General features: G+C 37.5%; 1 protein-coding gene across 1 annotated transcript; it reads left to right on the plus strand.

The window, feature by feature from the left end:
* Positions 1 to 1,772: 1,772 nt before the first annotated feature.
* LOC147317649 (corticotropin-releasing hormone-binding protein-like) lies at positions 1,773 to 9,123 on the plus strand. Its single transcript, XM_086314840.1, has 7 exons — positions 1,773 to 1,885; positions 2,041 to 2,128; positions 2,906 to 3,063; positions 4,356 to 4,566; positions 5,744 to 5,898; positions 8,198 to 8,318; positions 8,610 to 9,123. The coding sequence occupies exons 1-7, from the start codon at positions 1,805 to 1,807 to the stop codon at positions 8,762 to 8,764; spliced, it is 969 nt and encodes a 322-aa protein (XP_086170966.1). The 5' UTR covers positions 1,773 to 1,804; the 3' UTR covers positions 8,765 to 9,123.
* Positions 9,124 to 18,789: the final 9,666 nt, after the last annotated feature.

Genomic DNA, 18,789 nt, shown 5'->3' on the forward strand with positions numbered 1-18,789 from the left:
ACATACATGCTCAGAAAAACTCTAAACCAAGCTAGAAGATTCATGGCAATGTCACCGTGAGGTAGCAGCACTAACCACTGCAGTTCTGTGCTCCCCGATGCCCAAATGTCAGGCAAATGTAATAGACTGAAACCAAATTGAAAGTGGTTCTTTAGCTGAAGGTTGACTCATGAGTGGCACTGCATAAACTCTGACTCATTCAGTATCTCAAAGGACATCTGAGAATTCATGACTTTTGCAATCTGAGCATTCATGTCCGAAAAGTGTATATATAAAAGAGCGCATGAGGTTCATTTTCTCTCCGCCAAAGTCTCAATATATTCATTTGTGTGACAAACTGCAGGAAAAAGTGGAGAGTGCAGATGCTTCCACCCTGGACCACTGCACCATACAATTAAGCAGTTAACATCCAGTCATCTATAAAAATTCAGAGCAGGCCCATTCAGTTCTGCTTTTGTATCAAGATGGCAAGAGGAAAATATCGAAGGGACTTTATAAGAGGGCTTATTGTTGGGGCACAGATGGCAGGTGCTTCAGTCAAATAGCCTATTCCATTAACAGGTGTTTTCATAGGAATGGTGAAGTGACATCAGCATTTAGATCTATGGAAATTTTACAGAAACAGAATATTTGGTCTGACATTGCCTATTTGATGATTGTGATGCTCCTGCATTAGTGTGATATGCAAGTAAAAATAAAGCGGGAGTTCTTCCTCCTGACTGTGTCAGTAAGAAGAGTCCATCAAAAAATAGAGTCGTATTGTATTAAGATTCATTTCGATCCTTATTACAGAGATGAATGCACACTGAAGAGTTCAGTGGTGCAAAACCCAGAGGCACTGGTCTAGAGACACATGTGGGAGAAGTGGTATCAGATGAGTCATCGTTCATCACAGTTGGGCAAATGTGACGCACAGAAAGAGACTGGTACAGGCATGAATGCTTGACCTACACTGTAAGGGGGATCCATAACCTCTGTAATAGCTCAGGAGTATTTTGCTATCATTGTTTGAGTGCATTTTTCTCCTTAGAGTTAAGGATCACTGCAAATCAAAATAAAGTTGTTCGGAGTGATCCTAGTAATCCTACCTACCCAGTTATGCAGTTATAGTGAATCATTTCTATCCTTATGGGAGTGGTCCCATCCAGGGTGACAACACAAGAGATGTCACAGCAGGACTTATTTGTAATGTAAATAACGTGAATTATTCCGTTTTGCTGGAGCAGTTAACAGATTCCAACCTTACTGAACACAATGAGAGTTTCTGGAGAAATGTGTTTCCAGCACCACCATGGCCATCAAAACAGCAAATGAGGGAATATCCTTTGGGGGGGGGGGGGGGGGGAATACGGTTCATCCCTCTTATCAGTGTTCCTGAGACTTGAAAAATCAATACCAACAGTATTTGGCAGTTCAAATATGTCCCACGAGCTATTATTTTTCAATGAAGAGTCACCAAATTGACCACAAAGCACTATGTTAGCCTGTCTACTCAATGTTAAGCTGTGTAGCGATTTTAATAAACACTGACATGTTTCAAGTATTGCATTTCCTCCAATGAATTCATACGCAGTAATTATTAGTTTCTAAACATCTGAATTCCCTAAAAACAGCCTTGAATGACCGCTTTTATTCACTCATTATCAAAGTCATTTTTAAGTCCGCACGGCTAAATGTTTGTCACTAACCCTCTGATGTCGGCCTGCCTGCCTGTCTGGGCTGCTATAAAAGCTGCGATCTCACAGGCAGCTCCGTTATTCTCCCCTCAGCTTCAGGACACACTCCTCGAGAGACGCACTTCAGCATGTCGGTGGCTCTGCGCACACAGCTGTTTCTCTTTCTTATCTGCGTTTCATTAAGGATGGGGCTCGCTCGCTACATCGAGGTAAGGTCGCGTTTGTAGTCGAGCAAAGTGGAATTTTTGATCAAGTGAGGCAGTCTGAACTCATGTCTGTCAAGTTTTTATGAGCAGCCCAGAGATGAAATCTTAGGTTTTCTGTTCGTTTGTATTTACTTGTTTGTTTTCCTTCTTCTTTTCAGGACAACGAAGCCTCAGATGGATTATATTCTTTGCTGAGTTTGGCCCAGAAAAGAGAATCAGAGGATTTTATTTTCCGCCGACCTCTCAGTAAGAACTGCTTAAAAATAGCTTTAAATCACCGAATTATAACAATTGCTGGATTTAAAACAGTAATTGGGTGAATGTTTATTTATGCACCAGTGCACCAGAAATTAGAACATAGGCTACTAAACACGTTAGATAATTCATGCATTAATCCAAGCAAACATTTTTAAATGAAAACTGATGCTGTCCTCTGAGTAACACTTTGACCTCATGAGAAATTATTAAGGCTAAACTCAAATCCAGTATGTTTTCTGAACCCAATATATGTGTAATGTATTTTGTATCTGGCTGTGTGTGTGTGTTCATATGTGTGTTTGCCTCACCTGTATTCTGGGGGTGTATATATTTCATAGTCACTTATGGGGACCAATCCAGTTTGGTTTTTAATCTTTAATTCTACTTTGGTTACTTGGTGTGGTCAGGGTAGGTTTGGGACTGGGCGAAGGTTAGTTAACGTAAGTTAAAGTTTAAGAGTTAGGCGAAAAGTTGTTATAGTTGGGCTTAGGGACCAACTGTGGCTCAGGAGTTAGCATGGGCTGTCAAGCACTTGGAAGGGCAGTGGTTTGATCCCCAACTCTTCCATTCTACCTGTTGAAGTATCCTGGGGTATGATGCTGAACCCTGAGCTGACCAAAAAAATGAGTTTGGGTGAATAAGACTTGTAATAAAAAGTGCTTTGGGTGCTCAGCTGGGGAAGAAAAGCTCTAAGTACTAGTCTCTAGAATATTTAAATGTATTTTTGGTCTGAAATGGAAAACTGACTGTGTGTGTGGTTTGTAGGATGCTTGGACATGCTGGCCACTGATGGCCTCTTCACCTTTGTGGCATCAAAGCCACAGCTGGCATGTGCAGCTTTCATCATAGCTGAGCCCAGTGAAGTCATCAGTCTGGAGCTGTCTGACGTCAGCATCGACTGCAGCGCTGGAGACTTCATAAAGGTTGGCACACACACTAAAAATAGCCCCCACACATATCCAACCCCTCTTTTAAGTGAAAGGCAGGGACTCCAAGGCTTTTTTCGGTTTAAACTCTGAATTCTATTTCATCTTCTTCCTGTGCATTTGAAATTAGGCCAAACAGGGTTAAGGCGGCGTTTAAGGGCCAAACACCACACTGGATGCTTTCTGCATTGGTCACATTACTCAGAGCAAGAGTGGGAAGAGAAGGCTTTAGTTCTGAAGCCAAGCCTGCCAGTGCAGATTTCAGTTCATGGCATAGGGAAAGGGGGACATTAGAATTTCATAAAGCCTAGGTTTACATGCATGTGATCTAGAAACCAAGAGCAGATTTGTGTAAATATTAGTAGGATTAATGTGCTCAATAAAACAAAACAGCACACCTCATTTTAAGACATGAGATTTACAGAATATTTTTAGAATGAAATTCATGTTGGATTATGCTTGTAATTAAATATTATTCACAGCACAGTAGTGTAGAATGTGCTGTATGGCATGTCGGATTACCCAATAAAACATGATGATTCATGTCTTAAGTTGAATAGAAAACACAAAGATTTGTTTTCACCAACCCACTGGATCAGAATCATTTTTATTTGACCAAGTCTGTGCACACAAACCAGGAATGTGACTCCAGTTCACTTACTGCTGTCAGCATGCAAGAAAGAAACATATAGGGCAGGGGTGTCAAACTCAAATACACAGTGGGCAAAAATTCAAAACTGGAACAAAGTTGCGGGCTAACGTTAGTATTTATTGAAATATATTTATTCCTCCAGATATAAGAATGAATCTTTTCTTATGTGCTCAAACACGTTTTGCTGAAAAACTGAATATGGAACAAGCAAAGCTTAATACTAAACAATATATATATTAGCTGTATAATACCAGTAGGCCAGCTCTGATAGTAATTTGGTATGGCTTCGTGGGCCAAATGTAATTAGGCTGCGGGCCAAATTTGGCCCGCGGGCCAGAGTTTGACACCTATGATATAGGGGGAAAAATCTTGGCAATTAGATTGCTTGTTTCTTTCTGTAAAAGCGAATTGGCTTCTTACATAAAGCTGATGAGTTATCTCTTAGTCATATAGTTAACAGCTTAATTTGGACATGCTAGCTGTCCTTGGCTTCTTCCACATTTTAAAAATTTATGCCTTGTATTTTCAGACACTGCTTCATGTTTTGTATGTGAAGGTGTGGAATAAGTGTGCTGAAATTAAGTAAGTAAAGGCATTAATTTTTGTATTTACTACATATCATATGTTCCTCTTCAAGATATTTGATGGCTGGGTTTTGAAGGGAGAGAAGTTCCCCAGCAATCAGGACCATCCTTTACCCCTCTACGAGCGCTACACAGACTACTGTTCCTCCACAGCACCAGGAGCCACCAGCCGCTCTTCTCAGAATGTTGCCATGATCTTCTTTCGCATTCACAGCCCTGCTAGTGGCTTCACCCTCGCTGTCAAGAAACTATACAACCCTTTCCGTGAGTCTTGTTATGCATCACTAAGATCAGTTTGTGGCCAAAACATCTAAAACCAAACATTAAAACACTTTGAAGTCTTCGCGTAAAAGATTTGTGTTATTTTTTTGTTTTGTTTTTTTTATATGTCTTGTGAAATGAGGGGTACATTTGTGTGCACGCATGAGTGTACTTCCTGGACATTTGTGCTTGGTCGAGCTTTAATCAAGGCCAAGAGCGAGCGCAACGAATTGAGTGAGAAGGATGCACCTGTTTTCCAGCTGTTTGACAAACACAGCGTTAACATTGTGTCAAGAAACATAACTGTCACCGTCTGGCTGTAAGACAAAGACAAGGAAATAAAGGCTGCAGACAAAAAAAAAAAACCCAGCAGTTTCAATTAATTATTTATAGGTTAACAGTGGTTTATCCCCTTGTTCACCATTAAGTGCAACCGTCTGCAGTTTAGGCCTTATATATGATCTAATCAAAGTGACAATAAAGCTACCTCACATATTCCATGCAACATAACAGTGTTACTCATTTAATACATAATAAAAGTCAGAGTGTTTCTAGAACATTCCTTAAATCTAAAAGTTTGGCTGGCAAACAGAATGGAGCTAACAGCTATATAAAAGTATGGATAAACGACTGAAATTGTTAACTAGCTCCACAGTCTAAAGTTTAGACTGACTTAAACTGAATGATATGTATAAATGTTTGATGGAGGAAAAGCAAAAGTAACAATGAATGAATGATCAAAATGGTAAGGTAACCGTTACTGATGGGTAATATTTACCAATGGTAAGCTAGATGGTGACTGTGATAGTGGCTCTTACCAAAAATTGGATGTAAAAGATACACATACAACATTTAATTGTTTAATTAACAATTCAAACGTCTCTCTTCACATTTGATTAGCTCGGTTTCTTTACAACAAAAATGTGAAGGGAACAATATGAACAAAGTGGCAGCATTTTCAGACTCCCTTTTCCGTAATGCTTTTATGAATTCACTTTTCTTTCTTTCTTTCAGTTCTGTGATCAGAACTAGAATTGGATTTCCTTTCCAGCTGCCACCCGCTGATTCTGTCCTCTTTGTGACGTGAAGTGTCAGTAATGAGTTTCTCAGGTTATGGAGAACTAGAAATGTGAAATCTCTTCTCCTGTCTGTGCATGTGTCGATTTGTTCGTGTGGAAAGCCTGTAACATCATGTCTCAGAGTCCAGAGGGAAGCTTCACCATGGTGATGCCACATCAGCGCAAGAACTGCAGCTTCTCCATCATCTACCCCGTGGAGATCCGACTGACAGAACTCAGCCTGGGGCAGGCCAAAAGCAATGAGCTAAGTCCACAGGTAGATCACACACATGCATACACGCATGCATGTGCCCACAGTCACACACACACAATCTTCTTTTCTCTGTGAAATAAATATCTTACTGAGGCCAAATTCTGACACTTTAAATAGACCTTTAGCTTCAGCTGGACATTTTAAACGCATTCAGAGTGTGATATATATATTTTTTTTATTAAAGCTATTAATAATATTTGCATGTTTGTCTATGTCATCACACAAATTTTATTAGTACTTGGCAATTTTGATTTTAATTTTATTTTAATTTAATAAAGTATTGTTTAACTACAGAGATTTATTAATTTCATTTTCCTAACTGTAATGGGGAAATCACTTTAACTGATCGATCAGAGCTCAGTAGGCGTAATTAGCACCGGGATGTCATCTTCCTACATCTAGAGGGAAGCTGATGAACACAGGAAATGGAAAAACAAACAGTTATGAGACTGAAACTAAAGTGAAGCCTGGAGCTTGAATGAAGCCTTTCAGTGTAGAATTTCATGTTCTCATTGTGCCAGAGAGGACTTTCTTCAGGTATTCAGGCTCAAAAGTATGTTATGGTAGATTAGGTTAATCCAGTGGTCCTCCAACTGTGTGGCGGGTTCAGAACAGAGCCACTGCAGTTGGAGCATGGAAGACTAAGGGAAAAGGATGTAAACTAAAGTTGGGCATGCCAGAAAAAGTTTGAGAACAACTGGGTTAATTGGTGATTTTATATCATGAATGATGTGATTGGTCCACCGTCTCACTTTGTTAGTCCTATTACAGATGGATGACCATTCTAATCATACCAGAATCTATTAGGATAGTTTCCAATTTTCTGTTGCATTCACCACATGCTGATATTATACCACAGTCAACTGAAAATATTGTCATTGAAAGTAATCCAGGATTTTGGAGAGTCATCCAAAAACAGTGTTATGTTTGGCAAATTGGCTGCTGAGCCTCACTGCCACTGTAAATTACTCTGTGTTCATAAGTCCCACTCCAATAGGTGGAAAAAAAGAAAACAGAAAATAAATCCTCAATGGCAAATGGTCTAATGAGACTAAATGAAAACATCACTGTGGTTAATAGATGGAAGAGTTTTAGCAAACCACTTTAGCTAAACTAAATATTATTCATTGTGTGTAGATTATAATGTTAAACCCTCATACTAAATGTTTGAAGATGATCCTCAGTTTTTAATGTTAAATAAGGAATAGTAATGACAAATGGAGTCAAAAATAATAACCATAAGTCTAATAAACATTTTTAATAACAGTTTATGAATTTTAGAAAAAAGCTAGCAGGTGAACACAGCAGAGCACTTACCAGTCATATCGAAGTCTTACCCCTGAAATACACCATGTCCTTGACTTTTCATCTGTTACACAGTTTTGTTCGGTAAAGTGCTTCAAATCACACAGAGTGTTGCAAGGGCAGAGGGTGTAGTTTCCACGGGATCTTTTATTTTGAAAACTGACCAGATTTTCTGTGACATTCCTGTGCCTGATGTCCTGCCCTCCTCATCTACTCTGTGCAGCTTGACAGAGCCTCTGTTAAATAAACAAACAAATATATAAATACATTACATATAAATACAACAATGCAGAGAAGCTTCTCTGGTGTCTGGTAGAACCAGAACGCTAAGCAGAGGCTCCCAGATTACTACAATTTCTGCTATAATGACAATTCCACTATTAGAAAAGTGAGGTTAACTAACGTTAACAAGAGCTGAAGTGTGTAATGGAAAATGTGTTAATGGAAAAAAAAAACATAAATAAGTAGTACTTATTAATTACTTAATTAATAGTAAGTAATGAGTAGTCATAAAAGCTATTACATGAAATGCAACTCTCTATGAATAAGGGAAGGAGAAAAGTGGTACAAAGCATGCTCATAAAGGTGTAATATAATAAATAATAAATTAATAAAGTAAAATATTCATTTTTAAATATCTGAAAAACAACATCCTGTTAACTGCCTCTGTTTAAATTCTGAGGAAAACTGTATGTATTCCAAATTCAAATATTACAAAAATCGTTTGTGTAAACATTTTTCAGTCAAATGAAGTCATTTCATTTGAATCCTTTGCAGTATTACTTTTTCATTGTGTTACAAGCACCTGCTCAATAGAGAACCATGAAACACTGGAATCACATCTCCACTTGGTTGGCCTTTTCCAGGTTAACATATAGTACTTTTATTGGTCCAAAGAGCTCCACAGGAAGTTTTAATGGCAGTTTTCTATGTAACAAAGTAAAGTCTTTATCTGGACTTCACCATCAAAATATTTTGTTGATCATTTATTTTACAGAGACTGGCGTGGTCTGGCTGCTCAGGGTCAGGTGACTATGTGGAGCTGCTGGGAGGGAATGGGGTGGATACCTCTAAGATGTTCCCTGTGGCCGACCTCTGTTTCTCCCTCAGTGGACTCGGTGAGTCTGTGTCCATCACTGTGTCCAAGAAACACTTTTACTAGTAATTATGATGTGCTGTAAAAGAGTCCTACAAAATAAAAACATCCCACATAGTGAAATATCCAATGCAATTCACATTTTATGTTTACATATATTTGCTGTTTTTACTTGTAAAAATACTGCAATACAGATACAAAGTAAATGTTTTTGCTGCCAATGTAACCAGAGTAAGTAGGGCTGGCTACAGAACAAAAATTCTTGGATGGTAGAGTGTAAAGTATGTGTTTTCCTCTCCTTGTGGCCCTTCAGCCCAGATGAAGATTGGTTGTGATAACTCAGTGGTGAGGCTCGTGTCCAGTGGGAACTATATCAACCGTGTTTCCTTCCAGTACCAACTACTGGAACACAATGAGCTTCCCAAGGCCCGAGAGAACAGTTTGGAAAACTTCTGCACTGTGGAATAAGATGTCACAACACATACGCATATGTACACTTGTGAGCACACACAGTCATTCATCTCTCTGTTAAAAAATACCACTTTAATGAAAGTGTCACATTTAACTAATTGTATTAGTAAGTATTTTGTATTGTATTTGCCAAATATTTTATTAAGCTATTATGTTAGCTTTGATCATAGCCTATTTATTTAAAAAGAATATTCTCCTTAAAGTTATGGGTGATAGTGGATTTTTTTCCTTTTTAATTATTTGTCATTAAAATTTGTTGTTTGTGGTTTTTAGTTAGTTTGACATCCCTGCTGCCTCTTTTCTTTATATTGCCTCGACGATTTAAGAAATAAATATGAACTGCATGATGAAGCACATTTTCACTGTTTTTGTGAGCAGCTCTCCTTTTCCAGGTCTACTTCGATTTCATTATATAACTGCATATTCCCTCAGGGCTTGCTTTACTGGCATGTTTTGTGGCATCCATCCATTTGACTGATTAATGCTACTTTCTTTAGAGCTGAAGAGAGAAATGCTTTAATCTGGCCAGGCTCTTAATACATAGAGTGATTATGAGCTACTGCATTTTTATGAGTTTCTGTGAGACTGAATTTAAGTGACGTGAACTTGAATTGCATTTCATTAAATTTAATTCAATTAAATTCAAGTTAATTTATTGTAGCACTGAATCGTGACAGCAGTTGAGAAGTTCCAGTGCACTTTATACTGCGAGGTAAAGACCCTGCAGTATTAGTGAGAAAACACCAACAAGTAAGCACGATCTTGGTGACAGTGGAGAGGAAAAACTCCTTTTAAGCAAGAAGAAACTTCCAGCAAAACCAGACCAGGTTCACAGAAGGGCAGCCATCTCCTGCAACCACACTATCTGGTGTAGCGGCAAGCCTGGGTCTTTCTGGGTGGAGTTTGCAAACACCCTCTCTTCCTGCGTGGGTTTTTTCCTCCCACAGTTGAAAGACATATAAGTTGGCCATAGGTGTGAATATGAGTATGAATGGTTGCCTGCTTCTCTGTGTTAGCCCTGTGATGGACGGGTGGCCCGTTGAGGATATACCCCAAATCTCACACTATGACAGCTGGGAGAGGCTCTACCCCACATCTGGCCCTGAACTGAACGGATGATAGATAAACATAGATGGATGGCACTGATCCTTGCAAGTGAAAAATGTATTTCTTTAGCATACACTAATGTACATTATGTCCAAAAGTAAAATGTTCATATTGCTGCACACAGATACACCACCTTATATCAAAACTAAAAAAAAACATGAAGTCTAGATGGAATCTTTGCATTTTAATCAGAGATGTCCTTGATATACCTTTAAATGACAGCAATTTGAACATGTATGAGCATTTCAGCATTAAGATTATGTTCCTGGCAATCAGTATTAAGCAATGACGCATGCACTTCTTCTATTTTTTATAATCCAATTTGCTCCAGATGCAAACTCTAAAACAGCTTTCATAGTGGTTCGTCGATGCTCATAATTAAAAGGGATTAATACAGACAGCATAGAATTATAACACCACATTTTTCTAAAAGTATGACCACTCTCCGTCACTGACTGTTTAACCCTAATCTCTTACATACTATACCTACAACTGTGGATCATAACTCTGAATGAATGTGCAGCTCTTAATGGGATTATCCCACAAGCCTCAGCATTCTTATTCCTCTCGACATCCTTCTGAGTGGCTCTCTTTTGATCTTCTCCTTACGTGGAATTAATCTCAAACCTGCTCAGCTGTGATGATTCAATTAACCAGCGGATGTCTTTTTTCGCTCGATCTGTTGCAATTTTCAGCCTTCATTAGAGAATGAAATGCACTTTGGGTGCCATTGAAAGGAAAATAGTCAGATGTTTTGTTTTCTTTCTAGCTTTATGCACATCAGCATCAAATACTCCGTAATGTAATTTTAGTGGCCTATCATCGTGGACTAGAAATTAGTTTGTCAGGCTAATATGCGTCACAAGTCCTTGTGGATGACGTGTGACCCTTTACAGAATCAGGCATGCTTATATTATTATTAACATTGATGTAAGAAAATGAGAGAGTAATGTTTATTTAAGATATTATTTACACGGGACTGGTTAATGAATACACATCAACAAGAAAAATCGGTCACTCCTATTCAGTATCCTCCTCCTTTCCTTCCCTGTCTCGATCTGTTCCCAAAGAGATGCTCTCAACAGTATGTGATTTGTAGCATAACATTGAATTTTTTTCCTATTATAAAGACCCTTTAAAAATATACACACAGACCTTGAAGTGGAACGCTGGGGACTTTATTTGTGTAGCTTGTATCTGTGGGAATAGACTTTTAATGAACTGCTATTTAATCCTGTAAGAGAATATATATAAACATTCCTGTATTTTACATGTGTTTTCAGTGGCAGCAGCAGCAGCTTTGAAAACTAGAAATTCAGTCTTTTTGTACTTAGATAATATTTTACAGTTCTGGCCGCTGACTTGTGAGCTATGATAATAAAACACCAGGCAGGTTGGTGAGCAGTGAACAGTGTCCTCTATCTGTGGTCATTGTGGTCATTCAGCAAAATTATGTTTTGTGTTCATCACTTATTGTTTTGCTAATAATTTACTGCACGTTAACGGAGAGCTCTCATATCACTAATTATTTGAACGATTAAAAAGAAGCTTCATATATTAATTTATGTCTATACAATTTGAAAACATACAAGAGATCACATTTAATTGTCCCTTTGATGTAATCCAGCTGAGAAAAATTTAACATGATTTCAATTAGCAAAGCTGTTTTTAATCAAACGTTTTGTCTCATGGTTGAACTTCATTCGACCATGGCCTGCAATGACTTTGCCAAATTCTTCACTGAAAAAATCCAAAAAATTAGACAAGCAATTGGTACATCAACAGCAGATCCAGGATATGTACTGTGTCCACCAAAAAACTGTTTAAACACCATGAAACAGTTTCAACCTATTAACAGCAAAGACCTGGAGGACATCTTAGGTCAACTGAACTCCTCCTCCTGCTGTTTAGATGTCCTGCCAACAAGTTTTTTCAAAAAGGTCTCAAAGAGTTTAGAGTCAGACCTGTTACAGATCGTCAACTTTTCTTTATTATCAGGTGTGTTTCCAGAATCACTAAAAACTGCTGTAATCAAACCTATACTGAAAAAGGACAATCTTGACAAGACACAAATGAACAACTACAGGCCGATCTCAAATCTCCCGTTTTTAAGTAAGATCATTGAAAAAGCAGTTTCTCAACAGCTCAGTTACTTCTTAAAACAGAATAATTGCTACGATGCCTTCCAGTCAGGTTTTAGACAGAACCACAGCACTGAAACCGCTCTGACCAAAGTGTTTAATGACATATGTCTGAATACAGACAGTGGAAAAATGTCAGTCCTAGTTTTACTGGATCTCAGTGCAGCATTTGATACAGTTGACCACAACATATTACTCAAACGACTGGAGAACTGGACAGGTCTTTCAGGAACTGTACTAAACTGGTTCAAAACATACGTAGAAAACAGGAAATACTTTGTATCAATAGGTAACTTCACATCTGAGCAGACAAGTATCACATGTGGAGTTCCCCAAGGTTCCATCTTGGGACCCCTTCTGTTTAACATCTACATGCTCCCACTGGCACAGATTATAAACAACAACAAAATAAACTATCACAGCTATGCAGATGACACACAAATATATATCACAATGTCACCAGGAGACCGAGGCCCTGTACAGGCTCTTGGTAAATGCATTGAGGAAATCAATGACTGGTTGTGCCACAATTTTCTCCAGCTAAACAAAAACAAAACTGAGGTAATAGTCTTTGGCGCCAAAGAAAAACGATTACAGGTCACCAGAGAACTTCAATCTATACATCTAAAAACCACAAACCAGGCGAGAAATTTGGGTGTAGTGATGGATGCAGACCTAAACTTAGAAAAACACATTAAGACAATAACAAAGTCAGCTTACTATCACCTCAAGAATATATCAAGGATAAAAGATCTGATGTCTCAACAGGACCTGGAAAAACTAGTCCATGCATTCATCTTTAGTAGGCTTGATTACTGTAACAGCATCTTTACAGGTCTACCTAAAAAATCAGTCAGACAACTACAGCTCATTCAGAACTCTGCTGCTCGAGTCCTCACTAAGACCAAAAAAGTGGACCACATCAGTCCAGCTCTGAGGTCCTTACACTGGCTGCCTGTCCGTCAGAGGATAGACTTTAAAGTTCTGATGCTGGCCTATAAAGCTCTGAATGGTTTAGGACCAAAATACATCAATGACCTCCTGACCCAGTATGAACCATCCAGATCCCTCAGGTCATCTGGATCCGGTCTTTTATCAGTTCCCAGAGTCAGAACCAGACACGGAGAAGCTGCATTCAGCTTTTATGCTCCTTATATCTGGAACAAACTCCCAGAAAGCCTCAGATCAGCTGAAACACTCAGTTTATTTAAATCCAGGTTGAAGACTCACCTGTTCTCAGCTGCATTTGAATAAAGCACCAAATCCACACTTTAAGCTTAAATTTCAAAACTTACATTTAACTACTGATTTTATCTACTGTTCTGATTTTATCTGTTTTGATTTTATATACTGTTGTTTGTTTGTTTGTTTGTTTGTTAATTAGTTAGTTAGTTTATTTGCTTGTTTTATTCAATTTTAAATCATGCTTTTTATTTGTTCTTGTTTCTAATGTCTCTGTAAAGCACTTTGAATCACCTTGTTGTTGAATTGTGCTATACAAATAAACTTGCCTTGCCTTGCCTTGCCTTGAAGTTATGAGACTGATGGAAGGACTGTGAATTAACTTCATTTCACTCCAAGACAAATAAAGGTGATATATTAAACTGATATTGTAACTGTTATCACTGAATACACACACTTACTCACACATGTCTAGTGCAAATCAGTCTACTTCAGATGTTAACAAGAGCAGCTGATCTGCAGAGCAATCATATCCAATACATGCACTAATTTTTTCACCCACTGCAGTGATTTAGTCAACTGTATCAGTTGACTCTCAAAGTTCCATCTGGTATTATTCCTAAAAGACATAATTATGCTGTTTCTACTGCTATATAGCTTTCCATTCATTTGAGAATTTAAGCAGTTATGAGGACTTACAGTGGTGAATATTTTTTTTATATTGTAATATAATATTTTTTTTGTATTAATCAGCTAACTGATAACATGGTTAGTAAAAGTTAGGGTAAACAAGGAGGTCATACCTTTTCATTATATTTCATTGTATTGTGTGGATACAGCTCATGGAAGATATTTTTACGTGTGCTACATCAAACAGTAGCCATTAAAACAAAACTGCAGTTCATGGAGTGGACGATTAAAATAAGTCAGTCCCATTATCTCCCATGTTAAAATGTAAAACTTAACTGCTAAGTGAAACTACAACTTTAGCAAAGAAATAGATGGTTTGAACCACTCATACTACTCATTGGTTTTGGACATTCTGAAACTTCAGCAAACTTATTTTGTATGCTGCCATGTTGGTTTTTTGGAGCCAGAAGTTATTTTACATTGATGAAAAGGTGGCCTGCTAATTTATCAGTTAACACTATCGAGCTTAGTTAAGCTATACAGGTACAATATACAGAAAAATTATGGCTGAGTATAGGACAAATAAATTTTTAGCATTTTAATCACCAAAACTGAAGAACAAATTTTTGGCATGGTTTAACCCCATAGGAAGCCATGATATTAATCTATTCAAATGCTCCAAAAGGCATGAACAGCACACACATATACACACACACACACACACACGGACATGCACATGCAGACACACTTACACCCAGTGAAGATGTCCACTTTAATTACTTTAAGTAGTGGTTGAGTCCTGCCAGACTTTGACTAGCTCCAGCTGCCCAGTAATGCGCCTATCTCAGGTATCCAGGTGGATGAGTTATTATAAAATTCCCCCTACAGGACTGTTATGAGCATATAGAGCCTAAAACTGTGTTTTTTACCAGGTTTCAAATATGCTTTCTAATGGTGTGAATTTGACATTTTAAAATTGGAGGATTGATGGGGACTGATTGCTGTTTGGACTCAAGTTCCACCTAAAGGAAGGAATTGCAATTTTTGACAGGTTTGCATTGGCTTGTATGTTTGTCCATGAACTTGTCCGTTTGAGTACTGTTAAGGTATGTGCAATGTTAAAAGTAGGGGTGTTGCTGCTTTGATCTACAGGTGTGTGGACACAGGCAGCGGTAGCCTCATCTAATTGGAGTCACTAATTTGGACTCGAATTATCTGACAAATATAATGTCTTACAGTACAGAGCTTTTTAGAAGTCTGTAGTCCAGTTTTGGTGAGTCTAATTGTAGTACTTAATTAGTATCTTACTTCCCAATTAGTTATTGTGCATTACATCCACATGGTTTATAGACACAGCTTGCTTAGTGTTTTAGAGCTGATATCTTACTGTTCAGTCCTCTTGTCTAAATATGATTATTACTTGTCCCAGAAACCAGTGGATACTGGTTTTGTAGACAACCCTTGGTTTAGTTATCTTTGAACTGTTTTCTGATCTAAAGAAATTTATAAACTTAAATATTAGTATTTTTCTACTTGTGAATATTTTTCCAAATTTTAACCAAAATCAAAGAATGATTTTCTTGAATCATGAAGATTAGATTTTCCACATAACTATAAGAGGAAGAGTAACATTCAGCATCTTAGGTGCATGCAAGGCCAAATTCCAGTTTCTTTCCTTTTCACTCTGTATTGGCTCAAGACTGATTGAAAAAAGCACTCTGAACTTTTCTTCATCAATACAGTCATTATGTAATAAATCACTTTGAATAGAGTTTTGTAAGTAATACCCTGCTTGGTGTAAACTTTCTCTTTCAGAACTGCAGAACTGCTCATTTACTGGCTCCACTTTGAGAAATTAGATTATAATGCACAGCTATAAATATCTAAGTCTGTAAATACTGGAGATCACTAGCTTGCACATTTTGAAGGTAACATTATGTAATTTTATAAGTGCTACAGTGGATTATTATCACATTACATCAGGAGAAATGCAGCACAAAAATAATGCTGAGAGTCAATGCAATGAACAGCTCTTTAAATTAATAGTAGAACATATTTATATAAGAAAATGCCAAATACAAGAAGCCAAATGACTGTCATCATAGTTTGCATGTAAAAGCTGATTCACACACTCAATAGATCTGATCATAGTTATATAGTTTCTATGACTCCAATAACTCTGATAAGCTCAGGAATCTCAAGAGAGATGCCATTTGATTTCTCCTACACTGCCCTCTGCTGCATGGTTTCTATTACTACACAGGTAATGAGGCAATGCTATGTACCAGATGGAGAATATGTTGTCTGAATAAACTAGCTGCAATTTTCTTGATGAATGCTTTGTTATTTGGTTTTTCAATCCATCACTTTAGATTTAGATACATTACATTTTTATACAATAAAAAGTCTGAAGAAGATAAAGTTGTTGTTGTTTTAATATAAATAAAAGAAAACAAACATCTGAAATATACAGTATCTGAATCAAACATTAGAGAAACTGCAGAGGTTGTCATCAGAATAATTGCAGATAAACAGAATCAAAATCAAAAATCCTCTCAGTAGATCATTTTTAGATTTCAATGGCTTCCTTTTAGCTACAAATACATTTGATTACCAGTGTGTTCTCCTTCATTTTTGAAAAATTTACAAAACTAAAGGAGATTTAAATTTATGAAGGCATGAAAATAAAAATGATGACCTTCAGATGAAGAGTGTAATAATAGCCAATGGCGCTAAAAGCAGAGGCACAAAGACGCCAGTTTGCTTTGCTCCATTACACAGGTCTTCACTACAACATCTGATACCCAAAGAATCAGCTATGTTGCACATATCTCTTCTCAAGCACTCTTTGGTGATCATATTTTCAGCAACTGTAACAGAGAAAGACAACAAACATGACCTGGCCAAGTATGCTGTTAGAAAATGCAAACATTAGGGCCCCTCATGGTGTTAACTGAAGCCTACCTAGGGTGGTGGAGCAGTAGTCATAACCCAGAGGACATATTCGAGTACAGCTGCCAGGATTTGCACCCAAGCAGGTGTAACACATTAATCCATATACTGAAGGCAAACAAAAACAGTTTACAAAGACCGAGAAAAAACTGAATAAATAAATAAATGGATGCTGGTCGTAAATGCTCTTACCTGGTGCCAGTATCATACAGAAGGAAGCAACAGACACAAACAGCCTCACTGTGGGTCTTTGATCAAATGTGCAAGCGCAGAGAACTGGAAACCTGTCAGACCTTTGGTGTCAAATGAAACTTCTCCACTGTTTTCCGCATTATATGACTTCAAAATGCATTATTTCATTACTTTGGCTTTGTACCAGCAACTTTTTATGTCTGGGTACTTGACTTGTCTTTCTTTAATGTTGGTCTTTATTGTAAATGTTGCTCTCCACAATTCCACTAATTCATCATCAACCCATTTTCCAGGAATTCCGGTGCTGATAAGAATTTAATTATCCTGAGTGAAACCATACATTTGTCTGGTGTTTGTGCAGTACATACCAAAACACTTAAGTGAAGTGATTGAAGCTGCCACACCCAAACACTTTAATTTCTAATGAATTAGAGTTGAAACAGAAAATTTAAAAAGTCTGCAATGACGTTAATAGCACTGTAGGTTAGACACAACACAAGTGCACCCATGATACCTGCCAGCTTTAGCATCCATCAAATAAATTCTAGCTTAATTCAAACTGTAACAACGGCACCAACAGTTCTTTTCTAGCACAACAGTCACACACACACACACACACACACACACACACACACACACACACACACACACACACACACACACACACACACACACAGGGTCTGAGCTTGTTGGTCTATAATAGCATTAATAGATCTGCGTCATTAATCTGCTCCCAGAAAAGGAAGAGTCTCTCAGAGCATCACAATTTAAAGAGACAACTCACCCAAAAAATTCAATCAATTACTTTGGCAGTATGCATTTAATTATAACATATAATCGCTCCTTCATCACGCCAAAAGATTCCACAAAAGTTGAAACTGTCAATATAAGGCATAAATCAGCTCACCTCTGTTTGGCCTGTCTGCTCTGTCCAGCCATCACTAATAAGCTTGGCCTTTTACTCCTGGATTAAAGGCCTTGTGTAGGAGGCATTTGAGAGGTTGAGGTTAGAATGTCGCGCTAACTTCAGCATGTCATTCCTTTTTATTCTCATTCATTCTGTTTGTTTTATTCCAGATATATTTTTATTTCTTGTTTATAGACAGAAACAAGTCTAGTCATCAGAGCGATGTGGACTCAGCGCTGTAAGAATAATAGTCTTCTTTGTGAGTTAAAGTTCAGGACAAGTAGGGTTCAGCACTTAACTATAGAGCTGTAAAGGTCATGACATTATTGCCCAATATAGCTCGTTCTTATTGAGTCAGCCAGCCACGACAGACAATGCTCCTCTTCCCCTTGTGTCTGGAAAAGAGAAGGAACTAGCAGAACGCTGGGCGGTCAAGTGTGAGCATTAACAATATTTTATAGTGCTATGAGTTATACTTTAATCATTGTAACTCTCTTGTTTCTCTCTCTCTCTCTCTTTTTTTTGTATTTGTGGCATTTTAGCTTTATAGTTAAGAAATTAGGAGCATGTCTTATTACATTATAGATACATATATATTATATTAATAAGATGTGATTAACAAACACCAATAATCTTCAGATATAACAATAAAAGTATTGAATTAATGTATAAAAAGTGCTATTTTATTGCTGTTTTCAGAGCAGGTTTGCTTGTTTTAGTTACGTTTTTATTGTTTGTAAATGTTTGCTTTTAATATAGTTTTTATTAGCATCAGTTTTGGTGTTAGACTTTTTAATTTCTGTTATATGGGTGCATATTACAAAGGCAAGCTCTCAGAAAGTCAGTACAGGCAAAAGAAGTAAATTAAGGTGTCTGAAACTGAATGGAGTCAAACTATAAACAATGCTGAG

The sequence above is a fragment of the Aulonocara sp. 'chitande type north' Nkhata Bay genome, linkage group LG12 (assembly GCF_057382095.1).
Source record: "Aulonocara sp. 'chitande type north' Nkhata Bay isolate Kocher_YH1m ecotype deep benthic linkage group LG12, A_spYH_male_GT1.1, whole genome shotgun sequence".
NCBI classification, from domain to species: domain Eukaryota; kingdom Metazoa; phylum Chordata; class Actinopteri; order Cichliformes; family Cichlidae; genus Aulonocara; species Aulonocara sp. 'chitande type north' Nkhata Bay.